At 38.8% G+C, this 22403-nt stretch overlaps 1 protein-coding gene across 1 annotated transcript in view; it reads right to left on the bottom strand.

Annotated features, from left to right (window-relative positions):
• CTDP1 (CTD phosphatase 1) overlaps positions 1–19152 on the bottom strand; it is a 58474-nt gene extending 39322 nt beyond the window's left edge. Inside the window, exons 1-5 of the mRNA XM_007426446.4 lie at positions 18704–19152; positions 14468–14551; positions 12891–12984; positions 11768–11896; positions 10253–10403 (exon numbers count right to left, since the gene is read on the bottom strand). Coding sequence (XP_007426508.1) covers positions 10253–10403; positions 11768–11896; positions 12891–12984; positions 14468–14551; positions 18704–19002 — 757 coding nt within the window. The 5' untranslated portion in view covers positions 19003–19152. The remainder of the gene's footprint in view (positions 1–10252; positions 10404–11767; positions 11897–12890; positions 12985–14467; positions 14552–18703) is intronic.
• Positions 19153–22403: the final 3251 nt, after the last annotated feature.

A 22403-nucleotide genomic window follows, 5' to 3' on the forward strand; every position in this document is an offset into this window, starting at 1 on the left:
CAAAACAAAAACCCCAGAATGTTCTGAAAACAAGTAAGGAAGAGAAAGCTTGCAGAACATGGCTCCTAGAATTGTTTTCCAACTCCTTTAGCAACATTAAATGTAGAGGGCATCTGTATTTTCTTCTGCCTACTAAAGTAACATGTTGCATGTATATGCATTTCTGCCATCCCATTATGTTGCATTTGTGTTTATGGGGCAGCTCAGAGCAAGCTGCATAAGTGCCCCATGGGACATGCTGCCAAGAGGATGGAGAGACAGGGACTTTTTTTTTGGTAGTATTGACCAAACAACATGCAACTCCATAGATTTCAAAGATGTAGTAAGGGCTGATGATGTCGGAAGAGTTTTTAATCATCACTGTTCCTTGACAGACAGTATCCATCCTGATTAAGTGACCTGCACAGAAGGCCTATCAGACCTAGGGATGATCTGCTGGTGCTCAAAGAATGCATTACACTGTACTATAAGTATCTTCAGTAGCTATACCAAGGTACCAAGTAGGGTAGGGGACCTTTGGGGAGTAATTGTGCACCATACAGAACTAGATTTTATTAGCCAGTTGTTATGTATTGCCAGATATTATGTATTGTATCTGATGACTGTGAGAGCAATATGGAAACTGAGAGGTCGGCTGGAAAAGGCCAAACTGCTGGGCCTCGGCCTTAGGTGGTAGATGAGAGTGGTGGGGCCGAGAGATGCCAGCAGTAGCCATTGATTCTTCCTGGATGCTCAGACAGATCTGAAGGCCTGAAACACTTATCCAACTACCATCAATAGCCTTAAGAAACATATACTAAGGAAGTTCTATGAGAGCCTGGGCAGCCTGAGATAAGAGAAAAGGGTGGGGGAGAGCTGATTTCTGTCAATCTTGATGAGAATAAGGTATCTGTGAAAGCTTTAACTGAAAAAGACAGAATTGGAAGTTGGAATGAGAAAGGGATGAGAATGGTTGGTTTAGTGGGGGATGCCATTCTGAGTGACATGTTGCCTAATGAGCTGCTTGTCTGGATATTTCTAGGAGGATGGCTGGGTTATTGAATTGGCAGGCTGCGGGGGACCTAGCAACAATCCTGGAAATAGTCCTCATATTCTTGAGGGGAAAGATATTCAGAGGAAAAATGAGGGATGGTGGTCAGTTCGTGATAATGATGGATAGGGGAAAATATGACAGGAAGCACCAGATAGGCCTTTCAAAGGAAAGAGTGACCCACATTTTACTGCTGATTGCCTCCTCTGGCCTAGTGGCTTCACTCTGGGCTGGGTGACTAGACAATTGGATGCTTTAGCTGGGAAGCTCCAGTCTAGGTGAAATAAAACCACATTTGTCCACAACTTAGCTGTGGATGAACAAGCCTCGAATAAATTACTAAAACCTGGCTGGGCGAGGACAGCAGTGTAACCTTCTCAGAAATCTACACTCCTGAATTTTCGGTCCCATACTAATCTCATCAACTGACCCTCAAAGAAAATTTTCTCTTAGCTCTACCTACCTCACAGGGTTGCTGTGCCACCTTGAGTTGTATAAAATAATGACCAGATATAAATCAAATAAATCAAATCAAAATCTAGTGGCAATCAGGGGTTCTGATGATAAACTGATTGACTCTGGGCATCTCTATATGACATTATGCAGTAGAGACGAGCTAGGGATTTGGCATGTATACCACGTGCCTTGCCACATGGTATAATCCCTTCCTGGTATCCTGGACTTCATTTTTGAGCTGATTTGGAATCTCTCCAGCTTGTAGTAATGGGAGACTTCAATTTCTGTGCCTTAGAATGAGTTCTGATAGCTTAGGAACTCATGGCCTACACAGCAATTATAGGTTTGTCACAGGTTCTCTCTCACCTGATGCATGAAGCAGCCATCTATTAACTCTAGCCTTATTCTTGGAGTGATTTGAAGATGGAAGACATGATGATGAGAGCTCTGCTGTGGTAAGGTCACTCCCTAGTTCATCTGAGGCTGATCACTACCCCAAATGCCTATAGGATGGTTGGACCCATTAAGTTGTCTGCTCCAAACACCTCATAGATCTGGATGGATTGTGGTAAGTATTTGGGAAGTTTCCAAACAAGACAGTTCTGTTGAATATCTAGTTCACATTTGGAATACAGAAGCGGCCAGGGCGCTTGACAAAATGGCTCCTGAGCAGCCTCTCCTTATCATCAATCCAGGGGAGGGGTTGGTTTACTAAGGCATTCTTAAGATAAAAAAGATGAACAGAAACCTAGATCATTGGTGGATACAGACCAGAAGTAAACTTGATGGAATATAATCGGTCCCTCATGTTTGAACATACACTGTTCAAGGTGATCAAGGTAGCAAATACTTATTTCTGCATGACTACATTAACAGACTGTGCCCCAGCAGCATTGGAATGACTCATTCCCTTCTGAGGATGGAAATGCAGCAAGATCCACCCACAGACTACTGTAAGATACATGGGCAATATTTTGCTGATAAAACCACTCAATTCTGACTGGGCAGGATCTAGGGAAATGACAGAGGTAGAGGTTTGCAATGTTACCTGGGATTCATTCCATCCTGTGGATCTCTAGGAAGTGGGCGTTGTCATGGCCAGCGCTGACTTAGAAGATTCTGAGACAGAGGAGCTTGTTCCTGGATAACCAGTTGGATCTTAGCCTGAGGAAACTCTGAGCACTCAAATCACCTGAGGTTGATCCACCTGGCAATCATCAGACACAGCTGCCTCCATTCGGAGAATGAGGAATTAGAGCTAGAAAGACTACCCAGTCGCAGAGCATGCTGTCTGCAATGGAATGCAGAGCAATGGCACTTAGCATGTCTCCTTGCACACTGAGGGTGTTCCCAGCCTTGACTGGCTTCACTGGTATGGGTTTTATTTAGGAGCAGTCACTAATCTGGCCCCCTTTGTTGGAAATAGTCACTCAATTTACTGGAACCTCTGTCTGTTGCAACTGGAACTCTTGCCCATGGAAACACTGTGTTTTTGGACCTGGACTAGCTGATGACTTATGAGTCTATGACCTGGCAATAATTCTGCCTGCTGCTTGCAACTTTGCTTACTGGGATCTTGCCTGTAAGTTTCCAAGGGATTTGGGACTGTTTGAAACTGTGTGTCTATATACACATCCTGCCTGTTGCTGCTATAATCACTCAAACCAAGTAAAGCCTTTGAACTATACTCCTTTGTGTGTGTGTCAGGCCTAGGACAGGACAGGTACAATGAGTTCCACTACATGTGAACTGGATTCCTGCTCTACCTGGCTTTGGGAGTTGGATGGGTAGATGAGTGCCTGAATCAGGGAGGTAGTCAATGCCTTTAGCCACTCCGATGTGAGGTGCCACAGGATTCTTCTCTTTCCCTGATGTTCAACATTTACTATGAAGCCACTGGGAAGCCACTTGGGATGCTGTACCATCAAAATGTGGTGACACCAGATATATATCTCCCTGCTTGTCTGGGATGGTGATGCATAGAAAACTCTGACCCAGCAAGTGGAGGATGTTAAGGATCTAGACAGGCAGAAACACACTGAAACTGAGTCTCAGTAAGACTATCCAGAAACCATCTGACTTTCTCAACTACTCCAGTAGTGATGAACAGGATAGCACTGTTCCAGAAGCAGCTAGTCCATATCTTAGGAGATCTCTTACATTCATGGCTACTACTTGATAGGCACATGGAGACCATGGCTAGAGAGATCTTTGCCCAGCTCCAGCTGGTGCACTACCTGTCATCCTGGAAAAGGAGGCCCTGGGTAGTGACCTTTGTTGTCACCTCCCAGCTAAATCATAGTAATATACTCTATATGAGGTTGCTTTTGAGGACACTTGGAAGTTTCAACTGGTACAAAATTCAGCAGCCTGTGTGTTAGCAAGTGAGAGCTGTTACATTCACATTATATATGTGTTTTCAGTACTGTATTGCCTGCTAATAGGCTTCTAGGTACAATTCAAAATAATAGTTTTGACTTATAAAGCTACATATGTCCACTCCTTGGAACAGCCTCCCTCCAGGAATCCAGATGGTATCTTCATCTGAGTTTCAAGAAGGTCTTGAAAACAGAGTTACTTAGAATGGGATTTGGTGGTTGAGATCTAGTTGCAAGTTATCTCTTAATAATAATTTTTAAACTACTGATGTTTGATTTTATTCATTGTTAGTTTGTGTATATGTTACTGAAGTCCTAATTACTGTTTTGTCTTAATATTAACTATAGATTGCCATGAATTCTCATGAAGTATAGATAAATAAATAACACATTCCAAGCTTCTGCCCAATTGCCTCTTCCGTAGAGGTACACTGGGAATTTTTTTCTGCATTTTTTTTCTTCACAGCCTTGGCTGAATCCATTCCATTTTTAAATTCAATCTTTATTTTGCTGACTTCCCTCCCCACACCAACTTTGATTCAGTTCTGTTCTGATTTTTGAGCTAACTTGGTGATGGACAGGCAGATGGTCAAAGTCCTAAACCCCTTTACATGCGTGTCTAAATACGGAATGCACCTATGAATGTATATGAGAGTCTAATTCAACAGGTTTATAAGTATTGTGCTTCTCTGTATGTTTTTACTCTATTTATCTCTGTATGTGTGTGTGTGCATGCATAATGGGAAACAGGCTGCATATGTTGTGCTCTGGGGCACGTGAACAGAAGTGATGGGCTTAGGGTGAAGCAGTGGCAGCATTCTGAGCCCTGTTCAATTGCAACTGCATTGCAAGAATTCTTTCTGGAACGTTTTTCTCCACCACTCCAAGCCAAATTTCAAATTCCATTTTCTTTTGCTGGCCTTCCCGCTATATGAAATTTGGTCCCATTCTTTCCAATTTCTGGAGAGTTACACAGCTGATGGGCAGAGTCTTGAACCCTTTTACATAATTGCTGTTGAAAATTCTGTTGGGATGGAAAGAATAAAAAAGACACATACATATAGGAAACAGAAAGAGGACCAGGCTACAGATGTACAGTAGGGAGATAAGAAGTAAACACATACAGAATTTGGAACCATGTATTAGAAAAGCAAAAGCTCAGAATGAGTTGAGGTTAGTAAAGAATACTAATAACAAGAAGAGCTTCCAAATAAAAGGAAAAATATCAGTATACTAACTGCTTAATGAAGATGGGAAAATGCTAACAGATAACAAAGACTGAAACTGAGTTACTCAACTCTTTTTTTGGTTCAATTTTTTTTCCTAACAAAAATCTCTTATGCATTCCATGAAGAAATTATGTATAGCAGGATGAAGTGGCAAGACTGAAGCACAAAACTGATAGAATGTAGTCATGGAACACCTGTTTACTTTGAATGAGTTTAAATCTCCAGGACCATATGCATCATAAGCAACTAGGTGGTAGTCTGGTCAAAAAATGATATATTAATTTTGAGAAATCTTGGAGTACTGGTGAAATATGAGATCAGCAGAGAACAATGTTGCCCCATCTTCAAAGGGTCTATGGAACTACAAACCAGTCTGTCTCACATAAATACCTTGGAAGATTCTAAAGTTGAACATAAGCAGATTTTCTAAGTACAGTGGTACCTCGGGATACGAACTTAATCCGTTCCGTGACTCTGGGCGTATCCCAAGCTGGTCGTAACCCGAAGGAAATTTCCCCATAGGGTTCAATGTAAATCCGGTTAATCCGTTCCACCCTCCGAATTTGGTCGCACCCCGAAGCAAATTTTCCCATAAGGTTCAATGTAATTACCGTTAATCTGTTCTGGCGTCCGCAGACCACGCGTCAGGGGCGGGAAAACGGCCGGGCGCGGCGCGAAAATGGCCAGGCGCGGCGCGGCAACGGCTGGGCGCGGCACAAAAACAGCTAGGCGCGGCGGGAAAACGGCCGGGCGCGGCACGAAAACGGCCGGGCGCGGCGCGGCGGGAAAACGGCCAGGTGCCATGCAGCACGGCGGAAAAATGGCCGCGGACCATGTGTCAGGGGTGGAAAAATGGCCGTGGACCACGTGTCAGGGCGGAAAAATGACCGTACCCCGAGGCGGAGTTCGCACATCGAGGTAAATTTTTGCGGCCGGAGCTGGTCATAACCTGAAAAGTTCGTTAGTAGAGGCGTTCGTATCCCGAGGTACCACTGTACCTCAGTCTGGAAGCCCCTTAAAAACACTGTAGTTAATTACTACATGTCTGCAAGGCTTTGTCCAGACAAGTCTTGTCAGACTAACCTTATCTCATATTTTGATTAACTTCCTAATGCTACAGACATACATAATGTATGTTCATTTCAGTACAGGGGGTCCCTGCTTAACGACCACTTGTTCAGTGACCGTTCAAAGTTATGATGGCACTGAACAAGAGGTATTTACGACTGGACCTTAAAGTTCTGGCCACTGCAGCATCCCCATAGTCACATGATTGTGATCCAGGCACTTGGTGACCATCTCACAATTATGATGTCACAGCATCCCACGGTCATGTGGTTGCCATTTGTGACTTTCACTGCTGGCTTCTGACAAGCAAGATCAATGGGGAAGGTGGCAGGAGACTGCAAATGGCGACCACGTGATGTTGTCCTTAACAATGGCACGGGATTCACTTAATGACAGCAACTGGAAGTGCTGGAACTGCCATGGCTAAGTGGTGCAGTCATGCAACATTGCGCTTTATGGCTACGTTACTTAGTGATGGAAATTCCAGTCCCAATTACCATTGTTAACCAAGGACTACCTGTAAAGTATTTGACAAAATGTCCCATGACATTCTCTTTGGCAATTATGTGTGGGGTGAATGGCATGACAATTACATAGGTATCTAGTTGGCTCAAAAATTGGATTCAAGGAGTGCTTATCAATGGTTCTTCATGAAACTGCAGAGATTGAGAGAGTTGTCACAAGATTCAGTTCTGGTCCTTCACTGGATAAAGAAGAGGAACAAATGTTTATCAAATCTACAGACAGCACAGAATTGGATGGGATATTTTTAGAATATAGAAACAAAATTCAAAAGAATCCTGAGAGGTTAGAGAAACAGGCTGAAACTAATAGAAGTACAAACGACTTTACTTAGTAAAAAAAAAAAAAAAATCAAACGCACAAGTACAGGATAGCAGATACCTGGCTTGGTAACAGTACCTGTGAAAAAGACCTTAGAATAGTAACTGATTAGTGTGATGAGAACAGAAAAAAGGCAAATGAATGAACATGTATAGGTTCCAAACTATAGAAAGTAATCATATTCAGCACTGGGTCCTGTTTTGGGCTTCACTGGAACAGATTCTAAGAAGGGGACTGTTACTAAAGAAGATGAAGGACTACAACTAAATCCTATGAAAAGACTAGATAAGCTAGGTACAACTAGCCTTAAGAGAAGGAAAACTGGAGGGATGTACAATAGCATTCTTCTAAAACTATGTCAGAAAGGAGATCAAAACCTGTCTCATCCTAGAGTATGTGCCTAGGAATAATGTATTTAAATTATAGCAAGACAGATCCAAAATGAATGTTAGGAAAAAATATTAAAAATAACAATTCGACAGTGGAACCAATTTATAAATGGTAGACTTCCTCTTCAGTGGAGGTGTTTGGAAACAATTTGTTGGTGATCATTAATTTGGATCCCTGCGCTGAGCAGAATCAAGGCTTCAAATGGCCTCTTCCAACTTTATAATATTATGATTCTAAAAGGTAGTTTCAAATTGAGCAAAGAGAATCATACAGACATAACAGGTTTGATAAAAAAGTGATAAAGAAATGGACAAGAGCTTCATGAGCAAATAAACATGTATCCATCAGATGTATTATTTTACAGTTATCATCATGAAAGTCAGCAGCATTTCTCAAACTGTAATTTTCAGAGAAATGAAGATATAGGGAAGAATATTATCCTAAACTACTGCACCAACCAGAAGAACATCTAGGTACATGTGTATATAAATAATCCATCTACTTTTCTTCTGCAACATAATTTTCAAATCAGTTGGCAGAGCTTACAATAATATAGTATTTTCAATAATATTTATACATAAACATAACATAATATAGTATTTTCAATACTGTTTATACACAAACATAAAATAATTATCTTGAAACTAATAATAGCATGTGAAAACCTTGGCACAAGACCTTATCTGATCTAAATGGGATTTGTAAGGGTGAACATATCCAATACCAAACTGACTTGAGAAGAAAGAAACATGGTTGCTTTTTCCTACTTATTAGTTCAGGGTATTGGTTTAAGAAAATGACAAATGACCTGTTCTATTCATTTTCTTATGACCGTATTGGTTTACAGTAGGAATAGGGAACCCTTTTCAGACTAGAGAGTTCAATATGTCCTGCCCTGTCTAGGATATAGGATCATGGTCAAAGACCCTATGACAATACTGGAATTTAGCCCAATTTATTTATGTTATGGATGGGGCTCTTATGGGTGAATCCCATTAAATCCTCAATTGTGAAAAACCAGCCTGATTCTTTTTTAGTTTTCAGGCTTTTCAAGGAGTAAACTCTCTTTAAGTTTCCAGTTTTCTCACACGCTGCCCAAACCTAAACATACAGACATACACACTAAAAAAAAATAGGTTGAAAATTTTAGTCCAACCCATTCTGGAGAATAGTTCTCGGGGCTTGAAATGTCAGCCGGGGCCAAATCTCACAAATTGCCCATTCCAGGTTTTCCCTATTCTATACAACAAATCCTCCAGTGCAACAATATTTACAGATAGATAAATAAAAACCTTTGCATTTTCAGTTGGATAGATTTTTGTCATTGTCTTTGAAAACCAGGCTAACACTGCTTCCTTAGATTCCTGAACTAGAATATTTCAAAATTTCAATAAGTTTTTGTACCCTTATTTATTTAAGCAATTTATAGAATGCCTCAAACTGAGAAATAAATACTGCCAATCTTTGAATATATAGATAAATAACAAAATTCTGTAAAAGGGAATAGTTGTATATTAGCAGCTAGCAGAACTATCAAAGATACATTCTATATTTTCCTCACAATCCTTCCCTAATGGTCAGTCTTACTGAACTCAATAAGGCTGACTTTTGAGTAGAAATCCATAAGAATGAGCTGTTTTACTCTATATAAGAATGAAACATGTATTCACTTTCATCTGTTCATTCAGGATTCTATTTAGCTATTGTTTATAGGTGACTGATCATTTAACAAGGTCAATTAAAGCTGTAATTAATTCAAAGGCAAGGATATGGAGAATACACAGCTGGTCATTTAACTATTGATATCCTTAGTTATATCATAGTTTTTTCACACTTTCAGAAAATTCACAAAAGTCAAGCAAATTTAGAAAATGCTGGATCGAAACAGGATTATAATCCCAACACTGAATTTTAATCACATGAGACAGACATAGTTCTATAGCTGATTCAAACAAAGCAGTACTACTGTCTGTTGAAATATTTATATTCTTCATTCCTCTTCAGCTAGCTAGATCAAAGGTTTTATATAAGGGATAAATACTGAAGTTCATAATTCTAACGTTAATGATCTCCAATACAGGTAGTCCTCACTTAATGATCACTTGTTTAGTGACTGAAGTTACAACAGTGCTGAACGATGATAGTTATGGCCAGTCCTCAAAGTTATGGCCATAACTGTGGTCCTCGTGGTCAGCTGATCAAAATTCAGGCACTTGGCAGCTTGCCTGCATTTACAACCGCAGTGTGCGCTTCAACTCCCCCCACCTGCCTAGTTCCCCTCCCTCCCTCTCTGCCCTTTTGGCCATGATGAACACTGCCTACCCCTACTGCTCCCCACTGTCCCCAGCTGACCTTTGCTGTCTTCTTCCTCCTGCTGCTGACCTCACAAAGGGCCAGCAGCTGCCTTGACCAGGCATGCTTTGTCAGCAGCGGGAGGAAGAAGATGGCGACGGTCAGCTGGGTGTGGTGGGGGGCAGCAGGGTAAGCAGTGGCGGTGGAGTGCTACGCAGCCAAAAGGACAGAGATGGGGGGAAGATAGGTGAGTAGGGCGAGTTGAAGCAGAGGCAAGCACTGCAGGGCAGAAGTAGCATGAAATCCTGGCTAATGACTGCAAACATGAACTGCTGTTGCTAAGCACTGCGGTCACGTGATGTTTTGCCTAAAGACTGCATAGCTGAGCGATGGAAATTCCAGTCCCAATTAGGGTCATTAAATGAGGACTACCTGTACAGGGTTGTTAGAAATGAACACATAATGTTTTTAGATTTTAGTAACATTATAATTAAGGCTCTGATGCAAATAGATTTGAAAAGTAATTTGAATAGCCTTACCATTATGTAGTATTTATTCCTGCTTACCTGCAATAGTATGTGCATAAAGTCGGCTCCCAAATGTGAAAACATGTAGCTCATACAGCTTGGCAATTTTTTCTAGGAACTCCTTACAATGAGGTCGTAATCGCGTATGGAGCATAGGTTCGCCTCGACCTAACTGATAATGAAATATTCCCTAAGGGAGAGAAAGATCCACAGTGAGACCTTAAGACATTATATATGGATAAAACATATGAATACTGAGGAAAAATCTGCATACTCCAAAAGAAAACTATGGCTGAATTCAAAAGAAATCAGCATGCAGTGGACAGCCACTTTTCCTTCCAGCTTTCTCATACACCACTCCTGAGTACAAACCAATATTCTGGAGCAGTTTATTATGGTGATGTGGTAGGACAGATTCCTGAACACTTTTTAAGATTTAAGCATCTCCAGCCTGAGAATAAGTAACTTTTACTGAAGGCTAATTAATATTATGTCAGCATCAATTCTTTTGATTTGGAGAGACATACAATGATGAAGGGAAATCTATTCCACTTATGGCTGCATTCAGTGGGTAGATGCAACTAACTACAATATTGAGAAGACTTTCTATTGCTGCTATAGGCCTTACAAAGAAATCTAAGGCATGTTCTGCTACATTATTGATTTTAACTTGCCCTGTCAGGAATCTCATAGGGTATTAACAGCATGGTTACTCAAAATAGGAAAAAAAAATTCGAATATCTTAGAAGTTCAAATATATGATTATTTTTAATGGTTTTGATGGTTCTATACATTCTTAGGGAACTAGTTCCTTATGTTAGTAGGCGAATTGCAGAAATGTGCAATTTATGTGATCTGAATATATTCATTAAAAAGTATCAACTTATGAACATTATAAGCCTATATACTGTGGAGTCCTTGGGGTTCTGAGCTTGATTCTTTTCTTGCAAACGTTTCATTACCCGGCTAGGTAACATCTTCAGTGCACTGAAGATGTTACCTAGCTGGGTAATGAAATGCTTGCAAGAAAAGAACCAAGCTCAGAGAACCCCAAGGATTCCACAGTTCAACCTGAGCTACACATATTCACCTCTATTGGTAAGCCTATATATCTATATCTATCTATACAGTGTATCAAAAGTCAGGTCACATAGGCAAATCACAGTATGAATTATTAATTTTTTTTCAGAGAAAATGTTACCATACTTTAAAAAGTTCAACAGTCATGCATCAAACGAGTAAGAAAGTGTTTAGGAGAAAATGGAAACCAATTTGAACATTATATAAAAATATTGTCTACAGGGTCTGACTTTTAATACACCCTCTGTGTGTATGTATATACATACCTAAAATACTCATGTTCCATATATATATGGAACCATATATACGTGACCAATTTTTTTAAGTGGTCACATTCCCCATATATATATATATATATATATATATGGAATGTGACCACTTAAAAAAAATTACAATGTCAGCTTCACTTTAAAATATTATTTAAAAATGATTTTACACTATTAAAGAGGGTAGTAATTAATAATGTTGCTTTACTCTGTTAGACATCTGTGGACAATGCTGTTCTGTGGTATGAATCAATGTCTGGTCCAAATCTACCATCAGCACCAGTTTTCGATTTCGGCGTAGCCTTTCCTGATCTTCTCTTCCCAACTGTTCAGCTTGCTAAAATAAATATATATAACATGTTAAATGCAAATGAATTATGTATAAAAGAGTTATACACCATAAGCTCAAAAGAAGAGAAATATATATAATTACATTTTTTTCAACCATAACAAGGAACTCAGAATTCTGAGAGTAGCAATGTTTCAGGTTTCCATCCAAAGCCTGTTAAATCTTAGCTTCTTATTCAAAATAAACGGATTATACTAACACTTTTAATTATTAAATTTTCTAGCAATATGGTTTTATTTTTATTCACAGTATATAGCAGATGCAGTGTGAAGAAGTGGAACAGAATATTTTCCTACATAACCATTTTGTACTCTGAGAGAAGGTGGTATATAACTAAATTCCGTTGCTTATTTGTTATTCCATTAGGATGCATAAATAGCTGGTCATACTATGTATAATGTTTTATTTAAATGCAAACAATATTTACCATTCTAAAATCTTGTCTTGACAGGTTGTATACAGAGGACTAATATAGTTAAACATAAGTGTTTTTTCTACCATTCCTGAAAACATATAACGGGAATGGATACTGCATTCCAAATCTAGTGTATTAAGCTGCACATGTTAAGTATACATGTAACTCCTCAGAGACAATTTTGTCCCACTAAGTACAATGAGGTAAACAAAGATAGGATCATAACATGATCAATGTATTTTTTTAAAAAAGCAAACATATACATACAACAAACATGTCTAGCATAGACAATATGGCAGAAGACCATTTGTATTTTTTAAAATTTACATTATTTATATGCAATCTTTTTATTCAATACTGACTTTTAGAAGAAAATAGGCAACTGTTTCATCTTCAAAAGCTTTTTTTTTTTAAATAGCTCTCCAATGTGATTCTATCCGTTTAGAATTGCTTTCAATTTCAGAACTGGCTAAGATGGACAGCATGTGCATTATGAAGAAATTCCGCTAATGAAATTTGATGAACTCTGGACTTCTCCCAAAAACAAAAGAGTAGGAGTGTACTTGCCTCAGAGCTAACCATCAATTCTGGGACACTATGAACCATTGATACAGTTGCTGTGGAAACAGGCATGTTTTGTTTTCCATTCTTGCTTTGTAACCTAATAATTGAGGAAAAGGGAATAAAGAATATTAAATGAATTGATAAATTGTCAGAAGGTAAAGGGCTAACCAATTTACTGTGGCACAAATTTTCACAACTATCTCATACATTATATGTGTCAAGCAGTCTTTAGTGTACACAAGTAATCACTGTGCTTAATTGCCAGGTAAAATCACAAATTATCATACTTTGAGAACCTGACAAACAGCATACTTTAAGCACTCAAGGCTGAGTGGGTAGTAGCCAATATCATAGACACAAAGCCATTTTCAAAATGGGATATCTGGCTCTTTTTTTCTATTGTACAATTTCTAAAATCTATTCTGGATAGTCCAATTAAAAATCCAGATTTGGAAGGCATATGCTATATGCTGCAGGGGGGACTTGAGGTGCTACTGGGAGAAACAGTAACATAGGATTCTACCTTTAGTTTTTACCAAAATAAAAATATATTAATATTAATTGCAATAGAGAAGGGAATAATATAGAAGTGTTTCAGTTTCAGGATCCTGTACATAAATGGAAAACACCAGTTAAGTTTATTTTTAAGCATTCAGAAAATACTAGCCACTTACCCAGCAACTTGGATTTTATTTTATACCAAAATTTAAAATCAAATTGTACGTGTCTGAAAGCAAAAGATACAGGAATACAGCATTTACAGCAGCTTGCAATGTGCATAGCTCAAGTATGCCACACATCTGCTTGTCCAGCATGAATAAAAACATATTAAAGAGCAAAGAAGGGTGTAGAATGTATATGGATTTACTTTAAGAGGATAAGACACGGATGACCAGCATCAGCTCCACTGCTGCCTCTACTTAATCATTTCCTCTGATCTGTTCTTCACTAACCCTCAATAACTGGTTTATTTTGAAGGAGGAACTGTCCACATTTTCCCCTCTCCTTGAGCAAAAAGTGACTAGGATACTAAACATCTGGCTTAGTCTTAATCAACTGCTCTGGTGATTAGCTTACTTTGCAGGGAGTGCTAAAACGAAGGACAAGAACACCTTTTTGCTAACTGAATACTGAAATATGAATACATTTATATGGGAATGTGGGTGGGAGTGATAAAGATTTAGTAAAAAAGTAACTGTGACTAATCTGGTTCTCTACTGTTATATTCAAGTATAATAAGCAATTAATATATGTTCCATATTATGACTATTTTTTTTTTTTACACAATACACCTATGCTTTTACATACCTACTTTTAGATCCACATTGCATTTTCTGCTATAAGTTATCTTCAAATTGTTACATGTTTCTATTCTGAAATGTTATGCTAGGGCAAAAGTTGATATGTTTAATCCAGAACACTTATTTCTGGCTTGACTTAATTTACAACAAACATAGGTTTCTCTTCTTATAAATCCATAATTCTAGTGGGTTTGGTTAGTTTTGATTCAAGTATCATATAATCCTCAATGTTAGCCTACTATAGGTTACAGAAATCCAGCTCCATACAACAGTACTTACTGTGTCAAATCTTGACCACATTCTGCACATAAGCCTTTCATAACAACAGGATGGCTGCATGCTTCCAGCCTCAGCAGTATACCTCTGGAAAGTAATGAAGAATCTGATTTAAGAAAAAGTGGACCTTACGCAATATAATTTTGATGGAAAATAAAATTTGATAAATTATATACAAACTCTGTAAATAAGGCACTAAATACATAATATACATTATCTGATTATTTTTAAACACTACCTTATTTTATATAATAGAAGTTTCTTCAATTTTTTAACCAACAAAATATATTTTTTAAAAAACAAGGAACATCTATTTTGGATATGAACTTGGCTGTAGTGAGTATTAAAAATCCACTACAGAAACAGAAGAAATTGTTGGTTAAACTTTCAGTACCTTTTCAATGATTTCTAGTGATTTTCACCCCAATTAGTTCAAAGTGATGTATAAGGAATGATCTGCCAACATCTCTATTCACAGAGAGGATACTTACCACTAAATTACATGGATTTAAGATCCACAAAAAAATTATCTTAAATTCTTGGGGCCAGCTCACAGATTTCCTTCAAGTGTCTGGTGAACGCTGATATTCCATGGAACACGGATTAAAAGATACTGATATAAAGTACACATCAGCCTAGAGTACATTATTGATCCCATAACAAGCTAACATTACTTGTGCACTACTATGAATGAAGTAGTACATGAGAATTTCACAGGACTAACAGAATCAACACTGCCACAACTCTCTGTGACAATTCTTTTTACATGCTAAAGTTAAAAATCTAAGTAAGTAAAAAGCCACAATACAGTGGCACAAATGATATAGTGGGAGAACTGAAATTAAACTGGTCATGTTATATACAATAATATGAAATATTCTCACTTCAGCATATAGTTTCAAAGGTTGTTTTTCTTTTGGTACAAATTGTTACCAGCATTTTTATTACATAAGCCTCTAAAGGCAAATGAGTTTATTTTTGATGACTTCTTTAATAGACATCAGCATTTTCATGTCAAATTACTGCTTGTCTGCAATTATACACCATTTACATTATGAATATGAAACACCCCAAACTCTGTCTACAACTTCCAACATTAAATAAAAACATTTTTAAAAAACTACCAAAATCCTGAGAATTGCTTGTGTTATATCTTGTGAGATGATTTAATTATTTATGAAATTAATATACCATTTCAATCTGGTGGACACTGGTTGGATTAGAAATCTTTAATGATTTATAGCAATTCTGGGAAAAGTCCAAATATAGAAAAGGTTGTTGACACCTGCTTCCGCATCATTAATATCATGGGAGCATAAAGCTAAATTTCCATCACTTCGAATGTGCTTACACAATTACCTCAACAGTAAAGCAAAATTATTTCATAGTTTTATATTTCTTCATGATGTGACTCTTCATATATTTATATAGTCCTTAAAAAACAAACTCTTGAAAAAAAAATGTTCCTGGAAGCAAAATCCCCACATCATTTTCAGTTGTTTTAATAGAAATAGAAAAGAATACAATCTGAGAACTATGGAAAAAGAACCTTCTCATTCAGATGAGGTCTGAAGGGGGGCTATACTTGTGTTGGCTTGAATGAGAGTACAGCTGTCAGTATGATCTAAAACCCTGCTTTATTCAGATTCTGGATCACATAGAAAGGTGTATTTCTACTCAGGCCAATGTGAGTTCATTTTTCTTCAGATCTCCTGCTGAATGCATAGAGGATGGAAAGAGGAAGGGGTACAGCTGCTTACACAGCCCTATTCTCTCCCCACTTTGAGATGCTGAAGTATTCAAACAAATGTTTGAATAGGCCTCTTTAAACCATTAACTGAAAGTACAAGAAAGTAATACAGTCTTGGAGTAAAGTTCCAAGAGTATATCAGTCATACTCAATACAACTGACTATCAGTTGTATTTAATTTAATCCAGGTGTAACAGTCTAAGCCAATACTTTGACTCAGTAATATGACACATTAAAGGTTAATAAGATGAAATTAAATTTAGACAAGGTTTAAGAGGTGCTCATGGTTGAACTAACCCTGGACAGACAAGTTGCCTGCTATGAAAATTCCTATTTTATAATTAACAACTGTCCCTAACTCCAGTCAATAACACCTCCCTCAGTTAAAACAAAGGAAAAAGGACTTGTGCTTCCTGGTAATCTTCCCAGTTTACTAGTAAGGTAGGCAGTATCATTAATCACTATAGTATCTTTCATTAAAAAAATAGCCAAGAAAACCACACATGTATGTCCATAAAGCATCAAGATTTTAATATGTAATTCTGGAAAGCAAAGATAACAGGGAAAGCTATCACTCTGCAGCAATCTGCCTGCTCTTTCAAAGGTACGAAAAGGAAAAAAAGATATTCAGACAACTGTTGCTGCTGTTTGGAGCTCCTTGGACTTCAGAACCACAAATTACATATTGTCTGCTTTAGCTGCTATACTAGAGGTGTTGTTTGTAGGGCGCTGTAATCAATCAAATGACATTTGGCCATTTCTGGATGCACCAAATCAAGGACATGGCTCTGAACTCAGGAATACTTTTCATTCCAGTTTTGATCATGGATATGCAATATAAAACAGCATGCTAATTTTATCCTTTCTTAGGAAAATGTATATATATAATGTATTTATCTTTGCCTTAGATTACTGAGATACATTTCCTGTGAACTAGTTTCTGTTTTGTTTCTAGGTATAATTCAGAAGTAAATTAAAAAATTACCTATCCTGACTTCTATAGAGTTCCAAACTACAGTACATACTGAGGTTTATGACTAACATTCTTTCACATGAAGTTATAGTTATTGAAATGAATTCTCTGCACTGGAAGCTTCTTCTTTTGAAGACCATTTTTCCATTAAGGAATCCCTTCTCACAGTATAAATCAAAGTCAATACATTTTAGTCACTTTTTAAAAATTAGTCTTCTGCAAAACTGTTGATGTGCAATATATTTGTTAGCTATATTCTTTCACCTTTTTCTCTCAACATGTCTGAGTAATATGTTATTCTGCAAGCTTCCTAAGAATAGTGTTATTTGGCATTGTAAATGAATGAATAAATGAATATAGTAAATAAAAAATGTTACGGCCTCATTAGTCATCACATCTCATAGGCAACAAAATACAGTATCTACTATTTCCACTGAAATATTCCACACTATTCAAAGTTCTCTTCATCTGAAGCCACTGGGTCTAGAAAGTAGTTGTGCAGTTTAACAGAACTTACAGATCTTAAATTTCTAAAATCTTTGAAACATTTCCTAATCTCTAGTTAGCTAATGTAATTCTTTTTAAGTATTTTGATGCAATCAGATGGACACAAAACATTAACTTATTAAAATCTACAAAGGCATCAGAGATTATCACACAGTAATGAAAAAGAGTAAGAATTAAGAAAATATGGACCACAAGCAAATGCAAATACACTGCTATATGGCAACACATCCACTTTTCTGACCTAGTATTCAAGTTACCTGCAAGTGATTTGTCAGTGTCTATCTAAATTAGGTTTCTTATATCATCTCCCTTAATACAGTTACAGAAATGAAACTGAATGAAAGCTCACAATGTCATCATTGATACATAATCAAAACAACGAACATCGATCAACAGGCATGGTTTGGGTCCTCGTCTCTACGATAATCTTTCTGAATTTTTACTTTTTTGTTTCACTATTCACTCCTCCCACTTTCTCTCTAAAGGGGGGAAGGGGAAATCGAAGGGACTTCAGAAATCCCATTCATCGAGTGCCCTCTAATAAGATTCCGACTGCAGCTTTTCCTTGCGCTGCCCGCAGGATTCCGCCCCCACCTCACTCAGCGTCAGGTTCTTATATGGCACGTTTTGATCCAGGTAACAGATCTTTCTGGGGACCCGTCGCCTCGGCCAGTCGCTGGAAACGTAGGCCGGCAAAAGCCTCCCCCACGTTGGTGTTGGATTGTGGCTGGGAAGAAAGAGGAGGAGCGGGGCTTCGGCTGTCACCGGCGCCGCAGCGCTGGAGGGCGGGGAAGGGATGGCCTGCCCCTCGCACGCTTTCCCGAAGCTCATCTTTCACCGCGCTCTACGCTTTAGGGACAAGGAGAGCGAGCGGGCTGCCAAGCCCTGCCGCCGCCTCTCTAAGGAGGCCGCCGAAAGCCGAATCTGAGGGGCTCAAGTTCCACGGATCAGAGGCGGCACCCCGAGGGATCGGCCCACCCACCGCGGCTCTTCGTTTTCCTTTCCTTACCCCGGCGGGATGACTTGCCCCAGCTGGGCGCGCAGCTCTCGCACGATTCCCGGGCGCTCCGCCTTGACCTTTCGCTCGGCCGCCCGCTGCGGGCCGGTCTCGATAGGCGACGCGCCTGGACGTGCTGGGACCTGGATAGGCGCGCAGACGGCCAGCACCGATCCGATTTTCACTGCCGCTCCAGCCGATACTTTCCATTCCAGCAGTCGCAGCGGCTGCGGACCAGGGACTAAGATTTCTGTCACTTCAGACGCGGCGCCGTCTCCACAGACGGAGGCGGTTGCTCCCGGTTCCTCCATGGCCTCGGCCACTGGGGTTTCGTCCCAGGCCGGGCCCGTCCAAGGACAGGTCGCTATGGCAACGGTAGCGCCTCTATCGGTTGAATTAGAAGAATCGAACGCAAAACGTTATCTTTTACCCTCCCCCACACCCAACTACCACCTTCAGAAAAAAATAACAACAAGAAGTAGTCACGAGCAGCGCCAAGCGAGCGCGAGGTCAATATTCCGACGCGCAGGCGCGAGACAGCCTTTTCTCGCGCCCGGACAAGCTTAAAGCGACAGACACTAAATTCGAGTAACCCAGGAACAAGATCACCAAATAGGTTCTTGTTTTATTCCCAACTCTGACGTAACCGTTTCAGCCACGCCCTGCTTCCTTCTTTCCGGCGTCATGCCTTGTAACCGCCTCGGTTGACGCAGGTACGCTCTTACTTGCCCGCCCCTCCGCGTGGACTGCATAACAGAGTCTCAAGTTTTTCGCCTCGTCAAGAGGAATTGTGGGATAGAGGTAGGTATGCGAAGTTATTCTTCTGCAGCTACAAGTTCCAGCATGCATTTCTCTGGCGGGTTTGAGCAGGCGCGCCAGACTGCGGTCAAGAAAAAAGTTGAACAGCTGAGTGGATTTTTTGATGATCAAAGTTAAGTCTTGCGTAAACGATAACATTCGTCTGCCGAAGTGAAAGTACAGCGATATTCAGCTCTCCTCAACCATGGAGCATAAGCTGAATTTAATCCTGCGTTAAAAAAACGTGTATAGGAAATACTGTAATGAATTTCAGAAATTTTATTTTATAAAAATCCTGCAAGTGTTTCTCTGTTGTACGGAAAAGGAAATGAGATACCTAACATTTAGTGTTTCCACACTGATATGGGGGGGGGGACAGAAATCGAAATATACCCACCCAGCTTTGCAGGGAGTGTTGGAATGACTTTAAAACAGTATTTTAAACTGAAAGGTACAAAAAAGGCAACCAAAGTCTTTAGGGGCCTAGGCATTTTAAAAGAGAGCAAAGGCTGGGAAGGAAAACACGATAAAGATATAAAACCATGCATGTGGAAAGTGTGGATAGAAATAATTTTTCTTCCTTCAAGGTGAGAACTTGGAGCCATCAATTAAATCCAGAGAAACTTGGGACTGATAAAAATAGATCATTTCCTCACTTGTGATTGAAAGTATCTTCTAATGTCATCCAGCCATTGTTGTGCTGGTAATGAAGTAATGAAGCTGTCTTTAATTATTGCAACAATGATGAGTCTAGTGAAGAAATGGCCGTAGTTAATTTGTGGAGCTTGGTATTGTCAAATGTGATGGCCACCAATTAGACAATTTTAAAAGGAGATTGGAAGATCAAGTTACCCATGTATATTTGTCTGAATGGCGATTTACTTTCTCTAGACAGCACACTTTAAATATTAGTTGAGGAGCAATTTTGGAGGAGAATTGTCACTTTCCTATCTATGGGAGGTGTTTTTTTTTTTTTATTAATTCCTTCAGTTGGTCAGTATGTGATACTAAGTGCTGAGTTTCATAACTCATTGGTCTCATCCAGGAGGATTTTTCTTACAGTATTATGCAACCCAGTAATTCCTCAGTATTGTGCGTGTGAGGGATATAGAGAAAGTTATAGCTGACAAATTGTCTCTTAATATCCCAAAGGTTATTTGATCTGATCTAACAGTGCTCTTCACATACTTTTATTATGTAACAACAAAAAACCATTACATTTATTCAAATATGACTTCTAAGCAAGATCCCTATTGTTGCTGTACACGAGACTCTCAAGCAAAACTGCTGTATATTTAATTAAAACTATTTCCATTTATTTATAAGATCATTTCTAGGGTACCGTTCAAGCATTAACAAGTTCTTTCAAATATTTTTACAGTTTGATAAAACAATTAAGCAATGCAACATTTAGCCAAAGCTAAGTGTAAAAATTAAAAGAAAAAAAAAGGAAGAATAATTACCATGTCAATATTTTGTTTAAACACTCTGGAAAACTAAATGAAATAAATATTTTTACTGGCCATCTAAAACCATTAGGAAGATAACCCAATTTCCTTCTTGAATATGCTGCTGCCATAGCGAAGGCCCTTTCTCAATTCTCACCAAAAAATAGCTTCAATATGAAGTAAAGCAAGCATTATTTTTCTCCCAAACCTAAACACTCTTGTTGCAATCTTGCATAATTTCTTTCTTGATAGCAGTGAGAGATAAAGGGATTCACTGAATCTAATGTAGTCAGTGATCTTCTATCAAAGAGCAGAGCTCTGTCAATTAGAGACTAGCAGACCAAAAGTAGAAAAGCACATTTTCCGCAAACAAAACTCTCATTCACACTGATAGTAATATTTTAAAAAGCAGGCAACCTGTTGTTCTACATTTTCTGCTAGGACAGGGACATGGAGAAAAACTGGGAGGAGGAGCTACATATCCTTAGTTCTTCCAGCCATGCCCTTCTTTTTAATTTTCTGAGATCAGAAAATGCCACTGCAGAGCCTTGGCAGGAGGGATGATGCAGTGTTGGTGTCCCCAGACTAGAGTCTTCAACCTCAGTGGAGGAAGACAGAAATAGGATAAACTATGGCTTTTGAGGTGTTGGGAAATTCTCTGAGACACTGAGGTGTTAGTGTCATAAAGATGCCCAAGTGAAATATTAACGATTCTGAAGTTGTTGGAGAAATTTGATACTAATTTTTCCTCAGCCTTGGAGGCTGTTTCACTGGGACAGATTAGTATTGATTTCATCAATTGGTTGTTACTTGTTTTCAAGAATGGAAATGTAAATCTCTTTTGATATGAAAACTGGCTGAATATAAATTTATCAGTTAATCAGAGTCATTCAAATTCACAGGCTAGCCCTCAGGATTGCTGTACATTTGGCTGTCACTAATACATTCCATATGTTTTAAGTAATCATCCCCAGCAGAAACAGATACAAGAGACAGAAACAGATTGCACACAGAGAATTCAATGATCAGCCCTTTCCGTTCTTGTGATCAGGGACTTGAAATTTCATCATGAGAGAGCCATACCAGATGTGGGATGAAGGACAACTATGGGAATGTAGTTTGCAAAGCACTGAAACAGGAGAATGTGGTAAGCTGTGCACTAAACTTCAGTTTCCTGGAGTGTCTTCCTATTCTCCAATCATATTTTTTACATACTCCCCAAATTATAAAATACTGTACTAATAGCATATCTCTGGGCAACTTGAACCAAAAGACAGGAGACCAGACAGGAAAGAAATATTTTTGGTTTCCCATTTCTAACATTTTCTTCTAGTTTCCCTGATGTATATGATAGATGAAAGAGAAAATATTTAAAGAGTGCAGATTGCCCTCCCTTTTACTTCAGAGGGCTTTTTTTTTTTCAAAGCAGGAGCACAATAGCGATGTCATTAAGCAAACGGATTATA

Source organism: Python bivittatus, unplaced genomic scaffold (assembly GCF_059951505.1).
Source record: "Python bivittatus isolate LINGU-HERP-01145 unplaced genomic scaffold, Pbiv_v1 ctg000840_np1212, whole genome shotgun sequence".
Classification (NCBI taxonomy): domain Eukaryota; kingdom Metazoa; phylum Chordata; class Lepidosauria; order Squamata; family Pythonidae; genus Python; species Python bivittatus.